This window comes from Podarcis pityusensis, assembly GCF_964106645.2.
Source record: "Podarcis pityusensis genome assembly, chromosome: 8".
NCBI lineage: Eukaryota > Metazoa > Chordata > Lepidosauria > Squamata > Lacertidae > Podarcis > Podarcis pityusensis.
The window spans coordinates 82,837,394-82,858,977 of record NC_138033.1 but is presented as its reverse complement, the minus strand read 5'-3'; the positions used below and the strand labels follow the sequence as shown (position 1 = coordinate 82,858,977).

General features: G+C 47.9%; 1 protein-coding gene across 1 annotated transcript; it reads right to left on the bottom strand.

Annotated features, from left to right (window-relative positions):
• Nucleotides 1-4,109: 4,109 nt before the first annotated feature.
• Nucleotides 4,110-15,791, bottom strand: MYL2 (myosin light chain 2). The gene is made up of 7 exons (XM_081017632.1): nucleotides 15,653-15,791; nucleotides 12,556-12,645; nucleotides 11,073-11,148; nucleotides 9,148-9,252; nucleotides 7,885-7,960; nucleotides 7,356-7,404; nucleotides 4,110-4,415 (listed from the first exon to the last, which is right to left on the bottom strand). The coding sequence occupies exons 1-7, from the start codon at nucleotides 15,653-15,655 to the stop codon at nucleotides 4,317-4,319; spliced, it is 498 nt and encodes a 165-aa protein (XP_080873758.1). The 5' UTR covers nucleotides 15,656-15,791; the 3' UTR covers nucleotides 4,110-4,316.
• Between the last annotated feature and the right edge of the window lie 5,793 nt (nucleotides 15,792-21,584).

Below are 21,584 nucleotides of genomic sequence, written 5' to 3'. Positions count from 1 at the left end.
GCAAGTAGATAAAAAGGTACCACTCCAGCGGGAAGGTAAACGGCGTTTCCGTGCGCTGTTCTGGTTCGCCAGAAGCGGCTTAGTCATGCTGGCCACATGACCCGGAAGCTGTATGCCGGCTCCCTCGGCCACTAAAGCGAGATGAGCGCCGCAACCCCAGAGTCGGCCACGACTGGGCCTAATGATCAGGGGTCCCTTTACCTTTACCTTTACTTTTACTATCAAATATTTCTCTCCATCTACTGGCTGAGTATGGTGGTGGGCATCTGTCTGCTTCTGTTTGCAGTATAGGGGCAGAGCCACACATGCACCCACACATTTCTTTAAACCTTTTTTTTAAAAAATCCTTTGCACAAAGTCTGCTTTGAGAGAGATGTGCTGCCGTACATTTGACTGAACTCAACCCCTGGAGAGGAGGGGGAGTTTTCCCCTCTAGAAATACGCGAATAGAGCTGTCCACCTTGACCTTGATGCGCCTGCAATGCATATTGATTTTTCTTTTTTCTTTTTAATGCTTGGCTTTTGCACAGCTAGGAGATTGGCTGGGTCCATTAGCCAGGCAAAACCCAGGGATCTATCCGAGCATCTCTTTGTTTCTTCCAATGACATTAGTGAAGCTAGGAGGATCAGGATGGGGCTGGGCTAGCCAATGGGAAGATCCTGGCAGCACTCAGAGGGGAAATGTTATGTACTGAGTTAGATAGGATCCAAAATGCAGCAGTCTGATTGGTCCTAGAACAATAGGATCCAGAATGCAGCAGTCTGATTGGCCCTAGAACAATAGGATCCAGAATGCAGCAGTCTGATTGGCCCTAGAACAATAGGATCCAGAATGCAGCAGTCTGATTGGCCCTAGAACAATAGGATCCAGAATGCAGCAGTCTGATTGGCCCTAGAACAATAGGATCCAGAATGCAGCAGCCTGATTGGCCCTAGAACAATAGGATCCAGAATGCAGCAGTCTGATTGGTCCGCAGGAGCCACCCAATCCAGCTCCAGGTGGAAGTGAATCCGCAACCTGATTGGCCTACAGGAGAATCCCGGAATTAACCGATCACATGGGTCCCATTGTGTAAATAATGTATATAAAGCAGACATTCTGGGGGAACTTCCATTCCTCACTAGTATGAGCTGAATAAAGAGCATGAAATCCACTCTGAATTCCGAGTATATTTCAGGAAATGTACCTTAGGCAGAGACAGGGAACCTGTGGCCCTCCAAATGTTAGTGGACCCCAACTCCCAACAGTTGAGGCCAATGGGGTGAATGGTCAGGCATGATGGGAGTGGTAGTCAAACCACATCTAGAGGAACAGAGGTCTCCTGTCTCTACTTCCTGCCTGACTCCATCCCCACTTCCTGACTCAACTCTATCAATCTGAGCTCCTCCCATAAACCACATCCCTCCCCATTTCTTATTTACCGCAATGGAAGAACTAAGTCACACGAGCATTATTTGGGGGGCATTTGCAGAACAAAAGCAGCCTACAGCATCTACCTTCTCTCCCTCCTACGCAGGTGGAAGGTGCCCTCCCCAACGGGGAATCTCCACCCCTCCAAATGCTGGGTTCATGGAATCATACCATAGGTGGTTCTGGATTCCAGACCACAGGTACTCTAGATATATTTGAAGGGGGTCAAAGATGGCATGTCTCCACAAAGCACTGTGGGGCTGAAGACCAGGCTGCCCTGATGCTTAGCCAAGCTCAGAGTCTGGGACCAAGTTGAGAAAGCCAGGCAGGTGGCCCCCATGAACAGAGGGAGGAGGGCCACCCCTGACCAGTGGTCTTGCCAGCTAGGGATGATGGGAGTTGTAGTCCAAAAACAGCCGGAGACCCAAGTTTGGGAAGCACTGCTCTTGCTGAAGCAAGGATGGAGAACAGCTGTGGCCCTCCAGATGTCGGACTCACAGCTTCCAGCAGCCCTAGCGAGAATGGCCAGTGGCTGGTAGGGTGGGAGCAACATCTGGAGGGGTCCTGTCAGGGGCTCCTTGGGGGCAGGAGGCAAGAGGGAAGGACGAATTCTTGTTGCTGAGAACCAGACACCCCATTTGTAGAGGGCATTGGGTGTCCCCACCCAGGCAAAGTGTGTGGAGCGGAGCCTTAGGGGGACAGAGTCCCAGAAACGTGCCCTGTTTCACTTTTCCCAGCTTGGCCGGAGGGACCCGCCAACCATTTGGACGTCTTCGTAGTTTCCATTTGGTTACGAGCCTCTTGCCTCGCTCCTCATATACCTTGGAATCGTGGCTTCTGGACCTTGAACAAAAACCTGTTCCTTGCTGTCCATTAAGAGTCGCTGCTGTTGTTTGATTGTATGTGTGTGTGTGTGTGTGTGTGTGTGTGTGTGTGTGGCGGGAGCCCGGCCTTCCCCATCCTTGAGTGAAATGCTCTCATAAGGACACCAGAGGGCAGCACTGTCCAACGATCTGATTCTGAGTGTTGTAAACCAGCTAGGACTGTTTTAGTAGTATAGTGGTACCTCGGGTTAAGTACTTCATTCGTTCTGGAGGTCCGTTCTTAACCTGAAACTGTTCTTAACCTGAAGCACCACTTTAGCTAATGGGGCCTCCTGCTGCCGCCGCACCACTGGAGCACGATTTCTGTTCTCATCCTGAAGCAAAGTTCTTAACCCGAGGTACTGTTTCTGGGTTAGCGGAGTCTGTAACCTGAAGCGTTTGTAACCTGAAGCACCTGTAACCCGAGGTACCACTGTACAGTCATACCTCGGGTTACAGATGCTTCAGGTTGCGTTTTTTCGGGTTATGGACCCGCCAAAACCTGGAAATACCAGAATGGGTTACTTCTGGGTTTTGGTGGTCATGCATGCACTAAAGTGCTAAATCGTGCTTTGTGCATGCGCAGAAGCACCGAATCACAACCCGCACGTGCGCAGATGCGCCGCTGCAGGTTGTGAATGTGCATCCCACATGGATCATGTTCGCAACCTGAGCATCCACTGTACTCTGCCTTTCCTGGCACTTAAGCCCAACTGAGAAACAAAACAAGTTTTAGGACACCTGGGACATTAAGGCACAGGTGGGGAGCTGTCAGCTGATGGACACACAGGTGTGGTTTGGGGGAAATGATGCCATGAGACAGATGGGGCCTGCTCCCATGAGTGCTGGCCCTATTGCATTGGGGGAGACAGCCCCCAACCCCTGCAAAATTACCATCTGGGAAAATGTCTCCCTGGAGGAACTGCAGATTCAAGACACCCAGCGTACTCTGTTGGGTCCTACCCACCACCCTTCAGATCCATCAAAACCATCCCAAGCCCCAAGATACTGGTGAAAGCCCAGACCTAAAGCTATCATTCCCATGTGGCAGTTTGAGGTCTCCCTTGCCTGAATCCTCCTTGGAAGATATGTGCTGTGGATCAGAACCCTCCTAGTTCTCCCAGGAAAGGATGGGCCAGCATGGGTGGAGAGGAGTATAAAAGCTCCAAGACTGACCTTGTCTAACTCAGGTCCCTGTAACTGTAGCTGGTCCATGGAATGGTTCCCCAGCCTTGATGGAGCAGTGGTGTCAGAAGTGGGATATGTGCTTGTTTGCAGCTTGGGTGCTGGCTCCTGCATGAGTTCATTCTCCCCTCCCAGGTTTTGCCAAGCCAACTGTTATTCATGTAGGAGCATGTGGTGTCAGGTGTGCGTGCAGGAGCCGGGCCCTGTGACCAATAGGACTCTGCAGGACTGGGGCCTTCCTAAGTTTGTTCTGAAGAGGCAAGACACGACCACACAGGTGAGGCCGATTGGTAACTCACAGCACCTGGTGGCAAGAGCCGGGAAGGGATATAAGGTCAGCATTTTCCCTTCGGCTCTTTGCCACAGCAATATGTTCCCTGCCTTGCTGAGTTTGGTTCCTTGACTCCTTGCTTCTTGATCCTCGGACCCTTGACTTTGTAACTCCTTGTTTCCTGACCCTCGGACCCTTGGCTTCTTGACTCCCGGCTCTCAGACCCTCGGACTCTTGGCTTCCTGACTCCTGGCTTCTGGACTCCCGTTCCTGCTCCCACCCCGCCTTCTTGCCCCCGGTCCCAACGTCCCCAGCCGGGACTTCAATCACCCATAAACCAGACCGTGACACATGTACTCAATGAATAATTCAACACAAATACAATTTTGGAAATGTTTCTCAAGTCACGAATGAATTCTTTCACACAAAGAAGACGGACAAGGGACTGGGAACACCAAGAAGACAAGAACTATCAGGAAGCCTGTGAACCTCCCAGTTTTCACGGTGAGGAACAAACAGAGTTGTGAGGAGAAGGAAGCCCCACTGGGTACCATTCCAGGCCCGTAGGAAGGGACTCTCCCGGGCTTCAATCTTTTTCCTCTCCGTGAGTGATGATATGGACGAGGTTCTTATAGTCCAGGTTGCCGGTCACATCGGGAGGGAAGGCTGCAAACATTTGGTCTATCTGCCGGAAAGAAGCAGGCAGGGAAAAGTTCTCTGGAGGTTCATTTTATCCAACGTTGCACCGGTTATACCTGGAATTGCAGTCCTCTAACTGCTTTGACTGATGCTCAAGCAGCACAACCCTATGCACATTTATTTAGAAGTAAGCAAGCCCTGTAAGGATGGTGCAGTGGGTTAAACCACAGAGCCTAGGACTTGCCGATCAGAAGGTCAGCGATTCAAATCCCCACGACAGGGTGAGCTTCCGTTGCTCGGTTCTTGCTCCTGCCAACCTAGCAGTTTAAAAGCACATCAAAGTGCAAGTAGATAAATAGGTACTGCTCTGGCAGGAAGGTAAACGGCGTTTCCATGTGCTGCTCTGGTTCGCCAGAAGCGGCTTAATCGTTCTGGCCACATGACCCGGAAGCTGTACGCCGGCTCCCTCGGCCAATAAAGCGAGATGAGCGCCACAACCCCAGAGTCGGCCACGACTGGACCTAATGGTCAGGGGTCCCTTTACCTTTTAAGCCCCTTAAGATGGGTGCTCAGTGGGACTTACACCAAACCAAGTGTGCATAGAGGATTGCACTCTTAATCAACCCAAGCTCTAGCCTGCAATCTTATGCGCAGTTACCCAGGAATAACTGAAATCAATGGGCCTTATATCTCAGTAGACATGCAGGTCAACCCTATGCCTGTTTCCTTGGAAGTAAGTCCTTCTGGAGTTGTCAATGTGTTTAGACAGGGAGCCTTATTCTCCTTATCATTAGTCCTGGGGGGTTTACTGTAAAAATACTGCTGAATACCTGCTGGTGCCCCGCCAGCAGAAAAGCAACATTACTAAGTAAAAAATATTTAATATTAATATATGAAGAGGCTGCTGGATCAGGCCAATGGCCTGCACCTAGGCCAGCATCCTGTTCCATACGGACGGGGCTGCTGAGATGAGAGCACAGAGTGAGAGCACAGTCCTCTCACTTGCTCTCACAATACTACAATTCCCAGGGTTCCCTGGAGGAAAGCAGAGAGAGACCCCTTGGTCCATTTAGCTCAGGTTTGTCCACACTGTCGGGTAGGAAGTCTCCAAGGCCTCAGACAGGAGACTTTTCCAGCCTACCTGGAGTTGCTGGGAAATGATCCTAGGATCATTTGCTAGCAAAGCATGGGCTCTGCTGCTCAGATATGGCCTGTCCCTAAAAATAAAGGGAGCTGCTAGAACTCAACGTTCTTGACGAGGGTGGAATTAAGTAAGCTGGAAAGTGTGCAGAGGAGGGCGAACAAGATGTTCAAATTTCTAGAAACCAAGCCTTATGAGGAATGGTTGAAGGAGTTGGGGATGTTTAGCCTGGAAAAGAGGAGATATAATAGCCATCTTCAAATATCTGAGGGGCTGTCACATGAAAGGAGCAAGCTTGTTTTCTCCTGCTCCAGAGGGTAGCACCCAAACCAATAGCTTCAAGTTACAAGAAGAGTATAACTTTCTGACAGTAAGAGCTGTCTGACAGTAGAACGGACTCCCTGGGAAGGTAGTGGACTTCTTGGAGGTTTTTAAGCAGAGGTTGAATGGCCATCGGTCAGGGATGTTTTAGTTGAGATTTGAATCATTGCAGGAGGTTGGGCTAGGCAGGGAATAGCCTGGTTGGCACAAGGGGGTGCAAAAAATGCACTTCACTCAGTGTGATGGCCTGGGATTTGGACTCGGATGCTGAACCTGAGGGATCCCAGCCTGCACAGGATTCCCCGCCTCCAGAACCAGCTGAGCCAGGGCTGGGACATGAGCCTGAAGGGTCCTCACCTGTGCTGAGTCCTCAGGTGCAGGCATCAGCTGAGTCTGCTCTGGCTCCTGAGGTGATGGAGGACCCATTGCCTGCAGGTGCTCCACTCTCAGCCCCATCAGAGGAAACTGAGGTTGCCTCTGGGTCCGGTGACCCTTCAGCCTCTCCTGAGCTGCAGAGGCTCAGGGCAGAGAGGTGGAGGGAACTAAGTTCCCGCAGGAGGAGTGCTCACCTCCAGGCCAGGAGAGGCGAGTCACCAGAGGATCGGGGCCGCCCTATGCCTTGGGGCAGATAAAAGCCGGCCAGCCCCAGTCCCAAGTTGCGGGAGCAACATTGTTCCTGCCTGAACCCTGTCCTGCTTTCCTGAGCTCCTGACCCGCCCTGTCTCCCTGCTTGCATGCCTGTTCCTGACTTCACCCGACTCCCTGCCCTGCACCCAGCTTCAGCTACGGACTGCCTCCACGTTGCACCTTTGACCACAGACCGGACTTGGACCTCATCTCTCGGGTAACCCACAGGACCAGCACACTCTGGCTCGGACTGGATATGAGTCTACCTGCCTGTTTCTGCACGGCTTTGGGTGGCCAGGCAAGGACACAGGTTCCTCTGGGCTCCTTGGCAGAGGAACACAAGGGGCAGGGGCACTGATACGGCTCCTTACCAAAGGTGCAAGGGAGTCTATGTATGCCCCTGGCTTGACTAGATGACCCTCAGGGTCCTCTACAGTTCTACAATTTATTCTAGGAGCATAGGAGGCAGAGCAGTGGTCTCAGTATTGCACATCGTGATGGACAGCAGTAGTCCAAGGTCCAGGACAGCAGTTTCCCCCAGTTCTACATGCAGAAGCATAGCTGTCAACTTACAGATTTGAAAATAAGGGACCAGCAGCCTCGAAAATAAGGGATAAGCAGACAAAATAAGGGATTTTCCGGGCACAGGTATGTTCAACTTCTGAGCCCCTCCGAGCCAAAGGCAGAAAGCCCAGCCAGCTGCCAAATGAAGTCTCATCAATAAGGGACAGCAGCGGGACATGGCACTGGGATAAGGGACTGTACCGCCAAATAAGGGACGCTTGACAGCTATGCAGAAGCCAGGCACTCAATGCTAAGCTGTTCCTCTTCTGTTTCTGAGCTCCTGCCCTCCCATTTAGCCCATTCAATGCCTGCCAGTCCCCAAGCTCCTCTTACCTCCTCCTTCGAAAACCGTTCTCCTTGCGTCATCAGCATCTCCTTGATGCTGCAAGACAAAGCAGGGGACAGATGGAGGACCATGAGGGAGCAAAACCCCAGAGCAAAATGACAAGGAAAGCTTTGAGAGGAGCAGAGGCTGCAGCCTTTAATTGAAGGGCCTGAGAGACAGATGGCCCTCGCATCTCGTAATCAAAGGTTGAAACAGGAAAGGATTCACTGTGAAGCTTCCAAAATCAGCACCAACATCATTTCGGCTAGCATCTTGTTCTCAGTGGCCAGCCAATGCCCCAGTGGGAAACCCACAAGCAGGATGCAAGCGCGGGAGCAATTCTCCCTTCCTGTGGCTTCCAGAAACTGGTATTCAGAAGCTTTACTGCTCTGACTGTAGATACAGAGCGTAGGCACCATGGCTAGGAGCCATCGATAGCCTTTTCCTCCATGAAATTGTCCACCCGCCCCCCTTTAAAGTCATCCAAACTGGTGGTCATCCCTGCCTCATGTGGGAGGGAGTTCCACAGGTACTTACTAGTTCGCCTTCAGGCCTTTGCCTTCTGGATCGAACACTTTGAAAGCATTCAGAATAGTCTCTTCTGGATCCGCACCTGAAAGTCACAGAAAAGAGATCTGGAAAGTGAAATACTTATGGGAGGCCAGCCTGTTCTCTCCCCCACTGTGGGGGTAGGTGTTCTTGCATTGCTGGGGGTTGTACTAGATGACCTTTGGGGTCCCTTCCAATAATAATAATAATAATAATAATAATAATAATAATAATAATAATAATAAATATTATTATTTATTATTTATACCCCGCCCATCTGGCTGAGTTTCCCCAGCCACACTGGGCGGCTTCCAACCGGGTGTTAAAAACAATACAGCATTAAATATTTAAAACTTCCCTAAATAGGGCAGTCTTCAGATGTCTTTTAAAGATAAGATAGTTCCTTATTTTCTTGACATCTGATGGGAGGGCATTCCACAGGGCGGGCGCCACTACCAAGAAGGCCCTCTGCCTGGTTCCCTGTAACCTCACTTCTCACAGTGAAGGAACCGCCAGAAGGCCCTCGGTGCTGGACCTCCATGTCCGGGCTGAACGATGGGGATGGAGACGCTCCTTCAGGTATACAGGACCGAGGCCATTTAGGGCTTTCAAGGTCAGCACCAACACTTTGAATTGTGCTTGTAAACGTACTGGGAGCCAATGCAGGTCTCTCAGGAACGGTGTTATGTGGTCCCAGCGGCCACTCCCAGTCACCAGTCTAGCTGCCGCATTCTGGATTAATTGCAATTTCTGGGTTACCTTCAAAGGTAGCCCCACGTAGAGCGCATCGCAGTAGTCCAAGCAGGAGATAACTAAAGCATGCACCTCTCTGGCAAGACAGTCTGTGGGCAGGTGGGGTCTCAGCCTGCATACCAGGTGGAGCTGGTAGACAGCCACTCTGGACACAGAATTAACCTGCGCCTCCATGGGCAGTTGTGGGTCCAAAATGACTCCCAGGCTGCATACCTGGTCCTTCAGGGGCACAGTTACCACATTCAGGAGCAGGGAATCCCCCACACCCGCCCGCTGTCCCCCCAAAACAGTACTTCTGTCTTGTCTGGATTCACCCTCAATCTGTTAGCCACCATCTCCAACCACCTCCAGGCATGCACAACTCTGATTCTATGTGTATGGCAAGGTGGTTGGAGCAGGCAGTGACGCGATGCCAAGAACCTCTTCCCAGAAGGTGCTCCTTGCTTGTGGCATGGGGGGTGGCAGAGAAACACCTTCTACCCTTGCCTACAATCTCACCTTTAAGTTTTTCTCCAAACATGGTCAGGAACACTGTGAAATTTATAGGCCCAGGAGCTTCCTTGACCATGTCGTCCAGTTCTTCATTCTTCACATTCAAGCGTCCTGAGGAAGGAGGGAAACACGACAGAGTAGAGCAGGCATCCCCAACCTTCGGCCCTCCAGATGTTTTAGACTACAATTCCCATCATCCCTGACCACTGGTCCTGTTAGCTAGGGATCATGGGAGTTGTAGGCCAAAATATCTGGATGGCCGCAGGGTGGGGATGCCTGGAGTACAGTGGTACCTCAGGTTACATACGCTTCAGGTTACAGACTCTGCTAACCCAGAAATAGTACCTTGGGTTAAGAACTTTGCTTCAGGATGAGAAGAGAAATTGCGCGGCGGCAGCGGGAGGCCCCATTAGCTAAAGTGGTACCTCAGGTTAAGAACAGTTTCAGGTTAAGAACGGACCTCCAGAACGAATTACGTTCTTAACCTGAGGTACCACTGTAGAAGAACTCTAGGGGAGATTTGTCGATGATCCTTTCAAATATCGAACATCTTGGAAATATCACGTTAAGCCTGTGCAACAGGAGCAGGCTTGGCGCCTTCTGGGGGACTATAACTTCCACCAGCCCCAGTCAGCAGAGCTGACAGCCATGGGTAACGGGTGTTTTAGTTTGAAAAGAGAGCACCGTGTTGGCCACACCAGATTGAGAGGCCCACCACCAAACCTTTGGCAACCGACCAACTGCATCCAGTGGCCCACCAGAGGGCTGTTTTGCTACCTGGAACTGCAAAAATTAGGGTTGCCGGGCACACAGCAGGCCACTATAAATAGTTCACAGGGCTCATGAGAGGCAGTGTGGTGTAGTGGTTAGAATGTTGGACTGGGATCTAGCGTTCAAATCCATGAAGCCCACTGGGTGGCTTTGGGCCAGTTTCTGCCTCCCAGTCTCACCTCCCTCACAGGTTTGTTGTGGAGATTAAATGAGCAGGAGGAGATCCACAATGAGCTCCTTGGAGGAAAAGGTGAGATATAAATGCAGGAAATGAATGAATTAATGAATTAACGCAGATTGGTTTGGGCTTGATGGGTTACAAGTTCTGCTGAACTTTTAGAAAGATCCCAGATCTTTGAACAGCAAATGATTCAGATTTCTGCATGTTTGGTTTTTCAGACTTTGTGGGAATCGACATTCTGAATTTAAGTTGGTGGACCTGGCAGAGAATTTTAGTTGGGTGGTGAAAGGAGAGAAAATGTTAGCAATTGAAATACGCCTTTTGGTTGAAAAAAATCCATGCATGCTGTACGTATGTCTATTCTAGGCTGCTCTTTGGGGTTTTTTTTATCCAACTTGAGTCTTATTCAGAGCAGACCCACTGAAATTAATGAACCCAAGAGGCCCCATCTTCTCTATGCATTTAAACCAGAATCACAACGCTTCAAACAGGCATGGTCTCCCCTAAAGAATTCTGGGAGATGTAGTTTGTGAAGGGTGCTGAGAGTAATTAGGAGGGCACCCTATCCCCCTCCCAGAACTACAATTCCCAGAGTTCCCTAGGAAGAGGAATACACTGTATGGGAATTGTAGTCTCTTTAAAGTGGTATGATACTGCTTTAAATGTATACAGTGCAGATGGGGCCTAACTTAGGTTCACTATTTTCAGTGGGTCTACTCTGCGTAGGACCAGCATTGAATGCAACCTGCCTTTTTTTCCTTTTCTTTTTTTACAAAGATACCAGGTTGCTATACAAAGGTAAAGAAAAGCAAAACGGACAAATCCTCTGTAATACAGTTATGAATAATACATCACCATAATAAATAAAAACACTAGAGGCAGTTTTAAAAGCAGACAGAACAGACTAGATACAAAACCATAAAAATGTCCTGGTTCTGCTTACTAGCTTTTGGGCGTTTTATAGGGTTTCTTTGCTTACCTAATGCGGCGAACGTATCTCTCAGGTCTGCTTTGTCAATGAACCCATCGCGGTTCTGATCCATGATGGTGAAGGCCTAAATGAGGGATATCAGGGCACAGTTGTGTTACCTGGCCACACCCCAAGGTCATGCTAGATGCAGAAATTGCTTTCCTGAGAATCTTGGCATTATTATTAGGGGAAATTACATCCGCAAATGTGTGCATTAGGAGAAATTCACACTAAAATGCCGGTGAATTTTCATGAGGGCTTTAAAATAAACGCATTGCAAAATGCTGCGGGAATGTGGTCACTGCAAATTGGGAACCAGATTGGGTCCACCCCCCCTTACTTCAATGCCTCCCCCTCCCCACACCCAGAGCAAACCCAGAAATCTGTTCTGCAGAACCGAACAAAAATAGAAAGGGGGGGGGGGGGACAGAGAGAAAGTCAGCCCAGAGTATGCACCACCTGCTGGTGTTTTGCCATGCGTTGAAATTGGCAGGAGTCTTGTATTCCAGCGTTTAAACTCTGGTATTGTGAACAGGTTCCACGGCTGAGACTGGGCTTCCCATTTAAGCCCCTTTTAATTGGTTTCTAGAACCCAGGACTTGGCGTGCAATTCTGCGCTTAAAATAAATGAGTAAAAGCATTGGCCTGGCCTGCCCTCAAGACACAAGGCTCCCTGCGGCCGGCTGATTTGGTATAGCAAAGGAACGCCTGCAAAGAGGTGCTGCTTTTATTACAGGTGTGGAACCGAGACTGAGAGGTAAGCCAAAGGCACTTCAGGGGAGTTTGTGGAGAGTGAGATTTGAATGTGGAGCTGCCCCTTTGACTCAGTGCGCAGCCAGCCTGGACTGCTTTCTCAGAATGATCTAGGAAGCTAACAAAATTTTGTTAGCTAAAAATTGGGAACTACAAGATTTACCAACAGTGGAGGACTGGCACATGAAGATGATGGAATTTTTGGAGCTGGCCGACCTAACCGGAAGAATCCGTGATCAGAAGGAGGAGGCGTATCATAATGAATGGAAGAAATTTAAGGACTATTTAAATAAATATGTTAAGTAAATCTAAGTAGAACTACTTGTGAGTAACTGATTGGCCTAGGAGGTAACTCTGTTAAATTACACAATACTATGGATTGAAGTCAATATGGAAAGGAAGAAAGATGTTAAATGACTAAGTAATTATTATTGGAAAATAGTGTTGGAAAACTGGGACAATGAATAATTTGGAAACTCAGCTAGTGGGATTTGAGGAAGTCATATAACAATGGTACAAAAGTGGATATCTAACAGTGAAGATAAAGGTTTGTTTGTCTGTTTTCTTTTTAATGTAATGTTTTCTTTTTTTTTATTGTTATATAAATTTGGAAACTCAATAATTTTTTGGGAAAAACAAACAAGACCAGAACAATTTAGGAAGATTTTGGGTGCAACTCTCCCCCAAAAGGCCATTCCCCCCCCCCTGCCGCTTTTCTTCTTGGGCTGTCTTGACGTACCTCCTTGAACTCCTGGATCTGAGCCTGCTCAAACATGGAAAAGACATTGGAGTTGGCGCCTTCGGATCGCTTCTTGGCTTTCTTGGGAGACTTCGAGAGATGCGAGGGGGACAATTGTTATTCACGGGTGCCCCCTTAAGCCTCGGAGCTGCAGCAGGGCTGCAGCAGAGGTGGGAAGCAAAAGGAAGGTGCTCCAGCTAAAAAGCTGGCAGATTTTATCATTTATTTATATTATTCCATAGAATCAGAGCCGTCTTTCCCATAGGGCTTAGTGGTGCGTTGCGCCAGGGAGCCAGCCTCACAGGGGCGCCCCAGAAAGTGGGGGAGCTGTGCAGCTTTGCCAGCGGCCTCCCCTTTCCCTGCACACCCGCCAGCTGTGCCCCGCCAACCATAAGGCTGGCGGGCGTGCAGCTTCACTCCCAAGCCTCTGCGGGGATCGCTCTCCTGCAACAGAATGGGGGAGAGCTGCGCCCCCTGATGGCTGGCAGTGCGCAGCTACGGCCACCCCAACACTATCTGTGGTAATTTGGGGGGCGCTGGGCGGATATTTGCACCCCAGCGCCACATCTGCAAAAGACGGCCCTGCATAGAATCACAGAACTGTAGAGTTGCGAAGGGACTCCCAGGGTCGTTATTACTATTATTAATTGATTATTTATGCTGTTGCCACTTGATGCTAAGCAATTTGCCAAACACAAAAACCAATTGCACCACACTGTTAAAATATGGAACAATTAAAAAAAAAAAGAGTAGCTAAAATACAGAACAAACCAATCCTATTAAAACATTAACCAATAAACATTTACCTATATATGTCCAGTATCATGAAGGTGGCGGACTCTCCTTTATATATGTCCAGTATCATGAAGGTGGCGGACTCTCCTTTATAGGAGCTTTTAAAGCAGAGGTCTGTCGGGGATTCTTTAGCTGTGATTCCTGCATGGCAGGGGGGTTGGACTAGATGACCCTTGGGGTCCCTACCTGCTCCACAATTATATGATTCTATTAAAAGAGGCCATCAAACAAGAGGCCTTTTAAAGCATCCGGTTAAATTGTTTGTACCCCACTCTTCATTATTCACACAATCCCAGAGGGAGGGCTTATTCCCACTTAACTTTGTGTTTTCCAGGCATTGCCCACACTTTAAAACTCCATGTCCGACTGCTCTTTCTCTGACTGAGCTTTCTCCCTGAAAACCCGCTCTTTCCTGCTGAATTGGCACAAGCAGCAACCTGCAGAAAACCCGAATTGCCATTTGTTGCGCTTCCGCTTTAAAGGGTGGGTTTTTGCAGGGAAAACTCATGGCAAAAGCACAGTTCAGTGTCAATAAGCCCTGAGGAACAACTTATAAAACACAACAAATACATATTTCACTTAAATATAAAACCAGACCGTATGCTAACAGCTTAACTGCATCCGTCGAGTGAGGGGCAACGCGTTCTGGGAGCCTCCTTTGCCGGTTCATCTCAGCTGGTTTTACAGGTGAGTGTGAACCTTGGGAAATTCCTAAGTAAAGGTTTTTAGAACCACTATTCTGTGGACTTCACCAGAGGGCAACGTTTGCTGATCTAACAGGATATGGAACGCAAGGTTGCTCATTTTCTTCTCTTCTTGAGCGTTTGTGTTGCATCATTTTATATTACGAGCCTTCTACAATTTATAAGCTACCTTGGAAGCCTTTATCTGACTTAGGAGCATGACCCCCCCACTCCATAAATAAATCTGCCTTTGAGGTCAGCCCACCCCAGTATTCTCCACGGCAATTCAGGGAGTTGCGTTGTGAAGAATTGGACCCTGAATCTATCTAGCGCAGTGCTGCCTACATCTACTGGCTGGACTTTCAGGTCGTGGTCTCCAAGATCTCAGATCAGGGTCTTTCTCAGTTGCCCGTGGGCATGCTGGGGACTCAGGCTGGCACTGTTTTCGAGCCGGGCACCTGGGGAAATGGCCAAATCCTCTTGGGTAGCCTTCATCCTCGAAGTTCGTTGCCAGAACCACAACTTGTGGAAGGAGTCAATTCCACAGCCTCACTATGAATTTCAGGCACGTCCAACAGGTAGATCGTGATCTATCGGTAGATCACTGGACGTCTGTGGCAGATCACCAGTAGATCACTGACTCCCCCCAAAGAAGCTAAACAACTTTGACCTGAACCGCAAAAACAGGGCTTTCCTTCCTTAAAAAAGTTCAACAACTTTGAACTGAACCCCCCCAAAATGGGGTAGATCACTGCCAGTTTTTAACTCTATGAGTAGATCGCAGTCTCTTGGGTGTTGGCCACCCCTGAATTATATGAAGGACTTTCCTTTGGTTCTGTCCTGAACCCCAAACCATTCAGCTTAATTGGATGTGGCTGGGTGGGGAGCTTACATAAGATGCTGTCTTAGACTGCATCTGACCACTGGTCCGTCCCACCCAATCTTGTCTACACGGATTGGCAGCAGCTCTCCAGGTTTCCAGGCTCACCTGCAAAGCAGGTGGCCCTTTCATAGGAGACACACCTTTTATAGGAGACACGTTTTAGATTGTAGGTGGACTCTTCTGTTTTTAAGCTTTTATGGGGAGAGGGGTTGTCTTTTCTTTATAATCATTACCCGGATTTAACTTGTATCTATACATCATGTGTGTTTAATGATATTCACACTTTGGGTTCCCTGCCCTGGAATCTTTGGGCGAGCAAGAAATATTTCAAGTATACAAATGACCAGTTAAAGAACCTGCATTCCCACTAACTTGTGGGATAATTTGCATGCTTCCAAAACCTCAGGGAACAGACATGAACTGCTGTAAAACTTCTCAGCCTCCTCTGATTCAAATCAGCTCCCCCTGATTCATGTAGGCTGCGGTCCTTACCCCACTTACCTGGAAGTAAGCCCCACTGAATTCATGGGAGTCGTGTAAAGGAATGTGCTGTGCATCTAGCCTTGAACATCCTTGCGAAGGGGAAACTGATCCATTGCCCAGATTCACCTGTTAAGCAGCTCTTCTTCACCTGAGATCAATAACCAGCCTGCTTTCCCAATATTTTCTGGGATCTTTTCTCATTCTATCCTCTGCCCTCTACCCCAAATATCCCCTCTCTGACTCTCTTACTCACCATGTCTCAGACCAAACTGTGCAGCCCACAGTCTCGTTCCAAGAGGAATCTTTCAGCTGGTGCCCCCTGCACTCCGGCTGCGGAGACAATAAATAGAGCCCATCCCAGATTAAAAATAAACCCATCTCCACTTTTGGCTGTGGCAGGTGAGTTAGTCCCCCTTTCTCTCTCCAAACCCCCCCCCCAATCTCCTTTCTCTCTTCTTAAATAACAGCTCATTGTCATGCGGTGACATGTGAGACGGACAAGGTTAGAGGCATGCCGGGCGCTCGGACAGTTTCTCCTTTTAAGACGTCGACGCAAGTCCTGTTCGGTGGCTGAATAATAGCTGGACACCTGCGTGTGTCAGTTTTTCCTGGATGTGCAGCCGGAGGGGCAGCAGAAGAGTGTGTGTGCGCGCATTAAATGGCACACCAAGCAGAATTACCAGCCGGCAGCGATGCAATTTGTGTCTCGGTGTGCATATCAGCCTTCAACAAACTTGGGGGTCTCCAACTGTTTGGAGTTATGAATCCCTGGCGCAGCTATATGATGGGAGTTGTACAGTGGTTCCTCAGCTTACAGACGCTTCAGGTTACAGATGCTTCAGGTTACAGACTCTGCTAACCCAGAAATAGAACTTCGGGTTAAGAACTTTGCTTCAGGATGAGAACAGAAATCACGTGGCGGCAGCGGGAGCCCCATTAGCTAAAGTGGTGCTTCAGGTTAAGAACAGTTTCAGGTTAAGAACACACCTCCAGAACGAATTAAGTTCTTAACCCGAGGTACCACTGTAGTCCAAAATGGCTGGAGGGCACCAGGCTGGCAAAGACTGGTGAGTGTATTTGTGTAAAAATGCAACTCCCATTGTTGTTGCTAGCATTTTTGTCAATTTCCTTCTCATCTCAAGGCGTTTTATGCGCAAGAGAATCAAAAACAGTTTAAGCGACAGCAAACACATTGAAGACAGACGAAAACCCCGATAAGTGGACAGCCACGGCGGGGACCCATTTCACCAGCTGGAAAAGTCTGTCGGGACAAAAAGGCCTTCAGTTGTTCCTGGGAAATCTGTTGTTACCTCGACAGGAATCCTGCTCCACAGAACAGGGGCAGCCACGCTGACAGCCCCGCTCTAACCACTCTTGAGCACTCCATCAGAGCAAATGGGTTTTCCGCTCATAGATGTGTAAGGAGTAAGGAGGTCCCTCAAGTCGATGAAGCTGATGGACTACATGGAACTGGCGGAAATGACTGGCAGAATTCGAGACCAGGGAGAAGAGTCGGTGGAAGAAGATTAGAAAAATTTTTAAAGTATACTTACAGAAACATTGTAAAATTAATGAGTGTTAGAAGGATGCGGGAATGAAGTTACATAGTTTTAGTAGAAATGCAACGAAGAATTAAGTAAAAGTTGATTGATAATGGGTTAAACTGAAAAAATTCAAGGTTAGACCGTTAAGATAAACTATAGAATAAAAATTGAGAAAGATGGGAAGAACTTGCTGAAATAGTGAATTGAATTAGAATACAAAAAAAGGGAGGTGTGAGGAGGTCGATGAAACAAGGAAAGGAAAGGTAAAGACATGGAATACTGGATGTGTGTTTTAGCTTTTTTTTTTGTCTGTCTTTTTTGCTGTATTGATATGTTTTGTTATTGTTCTTTTTCTTTTTTATTGTTATTGGTTTTTTTTCTTTTTTCTTCTTTTTTCTGTAATTCTTAAACTTTTAATAAATATTATTTAAAAAAAAAAAAAGGAGGTCCCTCAAGTCGGGCACGCTGCAGAGCAAGATTTCTCAACGTCCACGCTGTGGGGCAGTTTCCCTCTGTTTATACAAGATGCTGGGGCCCTGTCTGCTTGGGAGAGAGACCTTTCAGCTGACCCCGCCCGGCAGTCTTTGTGTTTATATTTTTAGCTTTTTACTCTGCCCCAGAGCATCTTCTTGCCTGGGGCCAGGAGCAGAGAGATACTTAGACAAGGGGGAAGGGGGCTGAAGGTGACACCCACAATACCCTGTCTTTGTCCTTGCTTGCAGCTGTCTTAGTTGCACAGGATGAAAATGAATGATGAAGGTGGCAGCAGCTGCTGTTTTGGATGAATCTGGACCACCCCTCCCTCTCCTCCAGAACTACATGGGAGAGTTGGAATCCAGTCTTCCAGGAAGGGGAGTCCTTCTCAGTCCCCAAAACAGAGCCTCCTATTTCTTCAGCCCTTCTTCAATCTGTCTTTGCCCATGGGGACTCCCGCTCTCCCCATGCCTGACCAGTTGACCATTGGCCATTGGGAACCCTGTGGGAGTTGACATCCAGCAACATCTAGAAGGCCGGAAGTTCCACATATCTCATATATATATATATGGGATTCTTTCAGATAAGCAAAAAAAATATATGCATGATATCAAACAAGACACATATAACAAAGCTTCACTATGAACCTAATTCTGGTGCTGCATAAAGGAAAAACCCAAACAATCGTGAAGATGTAGAAAAAGCAAAATGGAAGGCCATGAAAGGTAATGTTTAGATTTTAAGTTTAGGTATAATGGAATAAGAGGGACACGGGTGGCGCTGTGGGTTAAACCACAGAGCCTAGGACTTGCCGATCAAAAGGTGGGCGGTTCGAATCCCCACGACGGGGTGAGCTCCCGTTGCTTGGTCCCTGCTCCTGCCAACCTAGCAGTTCGAAAGCACGTCAAAGTGCAAGTAGATAAATAGGTACCGCTCCGGCGGGAAGGTAAACGGCGTTTCCATGCGCTGCTGTGGTTTGCCAGAAGCGGCTTAGTCATGCTGGCCACATGACCCGGAAGCTGTATGCAGGCTCCCTCGGCCAATAAAGCGAGATGAGCGCCGCAACCCCAGAGTTGGCCACAACTGGACCTAATGGTCAGGGGTCCCTTTACCTTTTTTATAATGGAATAAAGTTCCAGTCCATAATGGATGATGGATATCTAGGGTGGGGAGGACTGCTCCCTGTTCTCTCAAAACAAAAATGACAAAAAAAACCCCAAAGTAACTGAGAAGGATTGTTGAATTTAACTCCTCCAAGTTGTCTGTTTTGCTCTGCCTCTTTTTCTGTAACTGTCAACTGCTCCCACCTTGTTCCACCATCCTTTTTGAGTGAAATGGAAATCTCTCCAGTGGTTGGCCAACTCTAGGGTTGCCATGTTTCAAAAAGTGAAAATCTGGACACAAAAGTTGTTGAGCTTATTTTTGGTGGCAGCTCTTTCTGCCCGGACACTGTTTCCGACTGCAGTATTCTGGTTAAGAAAAGCCGTGTGTAAGTTCTAGTGGTGGTGAGGTTAGAGGGGAAAGTGGGTGGAGCAATATTACCTATTCCATTGAGGCAAAAGCATTTGAGGAGACCACAGAGCAGGGCCAGTGAGAGTGGGCACTGTTGTAATATACAGTTACCGACTCACATTTGCATGCACGAAAGGGTTAACCTGAGCCCTGAGCTCAAGTTGCTCGTGAGGGTGTGGCTTAGCAGGCTCTCAGCAGGCTTTGCCCCACTCCTTTTTCTTTTCTCTTCCTGAATCAAGTGAAGCAAGGAGCCATGGGGCCAATGACTCCCAGTAGCAAGAAAAACCAAGTGAACTCATCTCCAAAAAGGAGATTTTACACCCTGCATCTTTGCTAACCCAAAGATTGCACGATCCTTTTTGTAAGGAAACAAAGTACTTGTGTGCGCACTGGTGAGTTAACAACTCTTAGGGAGTATTTGTCAACGCTGTTTTGAGGGAGGCAAATCTGGTGTAAAGGCACCCCCACCCCCTGCCCTGGCACAGGCTCAGAAAGAAAACAAATGTTCAGGGTTGGGGATTTTTTGTAACAGAAATAAATGTTCAATCTGACCTCTTTTGGAGCACAGTGAATATCCTTCCTGGCAGCTGCCTCTCACTCGCATCGCCTTTGTTCTGGATTCCTCCCTAGTTGGATGTTAATTCGCAGGGCTTTAAAGGCCTAGCAAGCTATCCTAGATATCCTGGGATGGAGCTGGAGCTAAACTAAGCACCCAATACCAGGATGGAAGGAGCAATTCAGAAGAGATGAAAGGAAGCCACGGGGCACTCCAGGTGGATAGGACAAGGCTCCTTCCGATGATGCCCTTTTCAGGTGAGATTCAGTTGCATCCCAGCAAGCTGGGCTTATCCACACCGCTGCTCCCTCCTGGGGGAAATCGATCTATAGCCCTCAAGTGTAGCAAACAGCAATTAGGGGTTTCACTGGATTGACCTTTGCTGATTTGGTACCAGGAAGCAGTGGGGCATGGAGAAAACCACTTGGACCCCTGCCTTTTGGGTGTGGATGAGCCCTTAGACTAGGCATGGCCGAACTTGGCCCTCCAGATGTTTTGGGACTACAACTCCCATCATCCCTAGCTAACAGGACCAGCAGTCAGGGATGATGGGAATTGTAGTCCCAAAACATCTGGAGGGCTGAGTTTGGCCATGCCTGCCTTAGACTGTACATTTAACGAGGATTATAGGAATATAGGAAACTGCAGGATAGAGCTCTTGAGCATCCTGTGAAACTGAATGTTGGTATCATTTTTTCAACATAGTCTTATATATTCCTTAAATAATTTCCATTCTCCGTATACTTTTTGATTTCATCCTAGCAGAATTGAATGATACTTGTGTACAATAAATAAACGGAATAAACATCTCAGAGGAATATATGGAAAAAGTTGTAAAATAAACTGTGCGATAAAATCAAGGCAATAGAAAAAGTATAATGAGAACGATTGGAAGTTTTTTATACAAGACTTTATTGGATAAGACATGATGTATAAAGATTTGGGTTATTTTTAATTGACATTTTCTTGCTACTGTTAAACTCTTTTTTTTTATCCCTCTTTTTCTTCTTTTTTCTTTTCTTTTCTTTTTTCTTTTTTGTGCTTAATTCTGTTGTACTTACCTTTATTTTATGAGTGTATTTTAAATTAATACAGATGTTATAAAAAGAAGAAAAGAAGCTGAATGTTAGAACATTCAGGGCAGGGAAAAGGAAGCCCAAAACTTTCCCCTGCAGGAAGCAGTGATGGCTCCCAACTTGGATGGCTTTAAAAGAGGCTTGGGCAAGGTCATGGAGGAGGAGAGGGCTATGGATGGCAACTATGATGCTCTGCTTCCCTGGTCAGAGGCAGCAAGACCAGTTGCTGTGTTATGTACTGAGTTGAATAGGATCCAAAATGCAGCAGTCTGATTGGCCCTAGAACAATAGGGTCCAGAATGCAGCAGTCTGATTGGTCCTAGAACAATAGGATTCAGAATGCAGCAGTCTGATTGGTCCTAGAACAATGCAGCAGTCTGATTGGTCCTAGAACAATAGGGTCCAGAATGCAGCAGTCTAATTGGTCCTAGAACAATAGGATTCAGAATGCAGCAGTCTGATTGATCCTAGAACAATAGGGTCCAGAATGCAGCAGCCTGATTGGTCCTAGAACAATAGGATTCAGAATGCAGCAGTCTGATTGGCCCTAGAACAATAGGGTCCAGAATGCAGCAGTCTGATTGGCCCTAGAACAATAGGGTCCAGAATGCAGCAGTCTGATTGGCCCTAGAACAATAGGGTCCAGAATGCAGCAGTCTGATTGGTCCTAGAACAATAGGGTCCAGAATGCAGCAGTCTGATTGGTCCTAGAACAATAGGGTCCAGAATGCAGCAGTCTGATTGGTCCTAGAACAATAGGATTCAGAATGCAGCAGTCTGATTGATCCTAGAACAATAGGATTCAGAATGCAGCAGTTGGATTGATCCTAGAACAATAGGATCCAGAATGCAGCAGTCTGATTGGTCCTAGAACAATGCAGCAGTATGATTGGTCCACAGGAGCCACCCAATCCAGCTCCAGGTGGAAGTGAATCCGCAACCTGATTGGCCTACAGGAGAATCCTGGAATTAGCCAATCACGTGCGGCCCGTTGTGTAAATAATGTATATAAAGCAGATATTG

What these genes read in the sequence shown, in the direction of transcription:
- MYL2 (XM_081017632.1), bottom strand. An exon ending in AGATCCAGGAGTTCAAGGAG is followed by an intron (nt 11,149 to 12,555) that starts GTACGTCAAGAC and finishes TCCCTCATTTAG; the next exon opens with GCCTTCACCATCATGGATCA. An exon ending in GTTTGGAGAAAAACTTAAAG is followed by an intron (nt 7,961 to 9,147) that starts GTGAGATTGTAG and finishes TGTGACTTTCAG; the next exon opens with GTGCGGATCCAGAAGAGACT.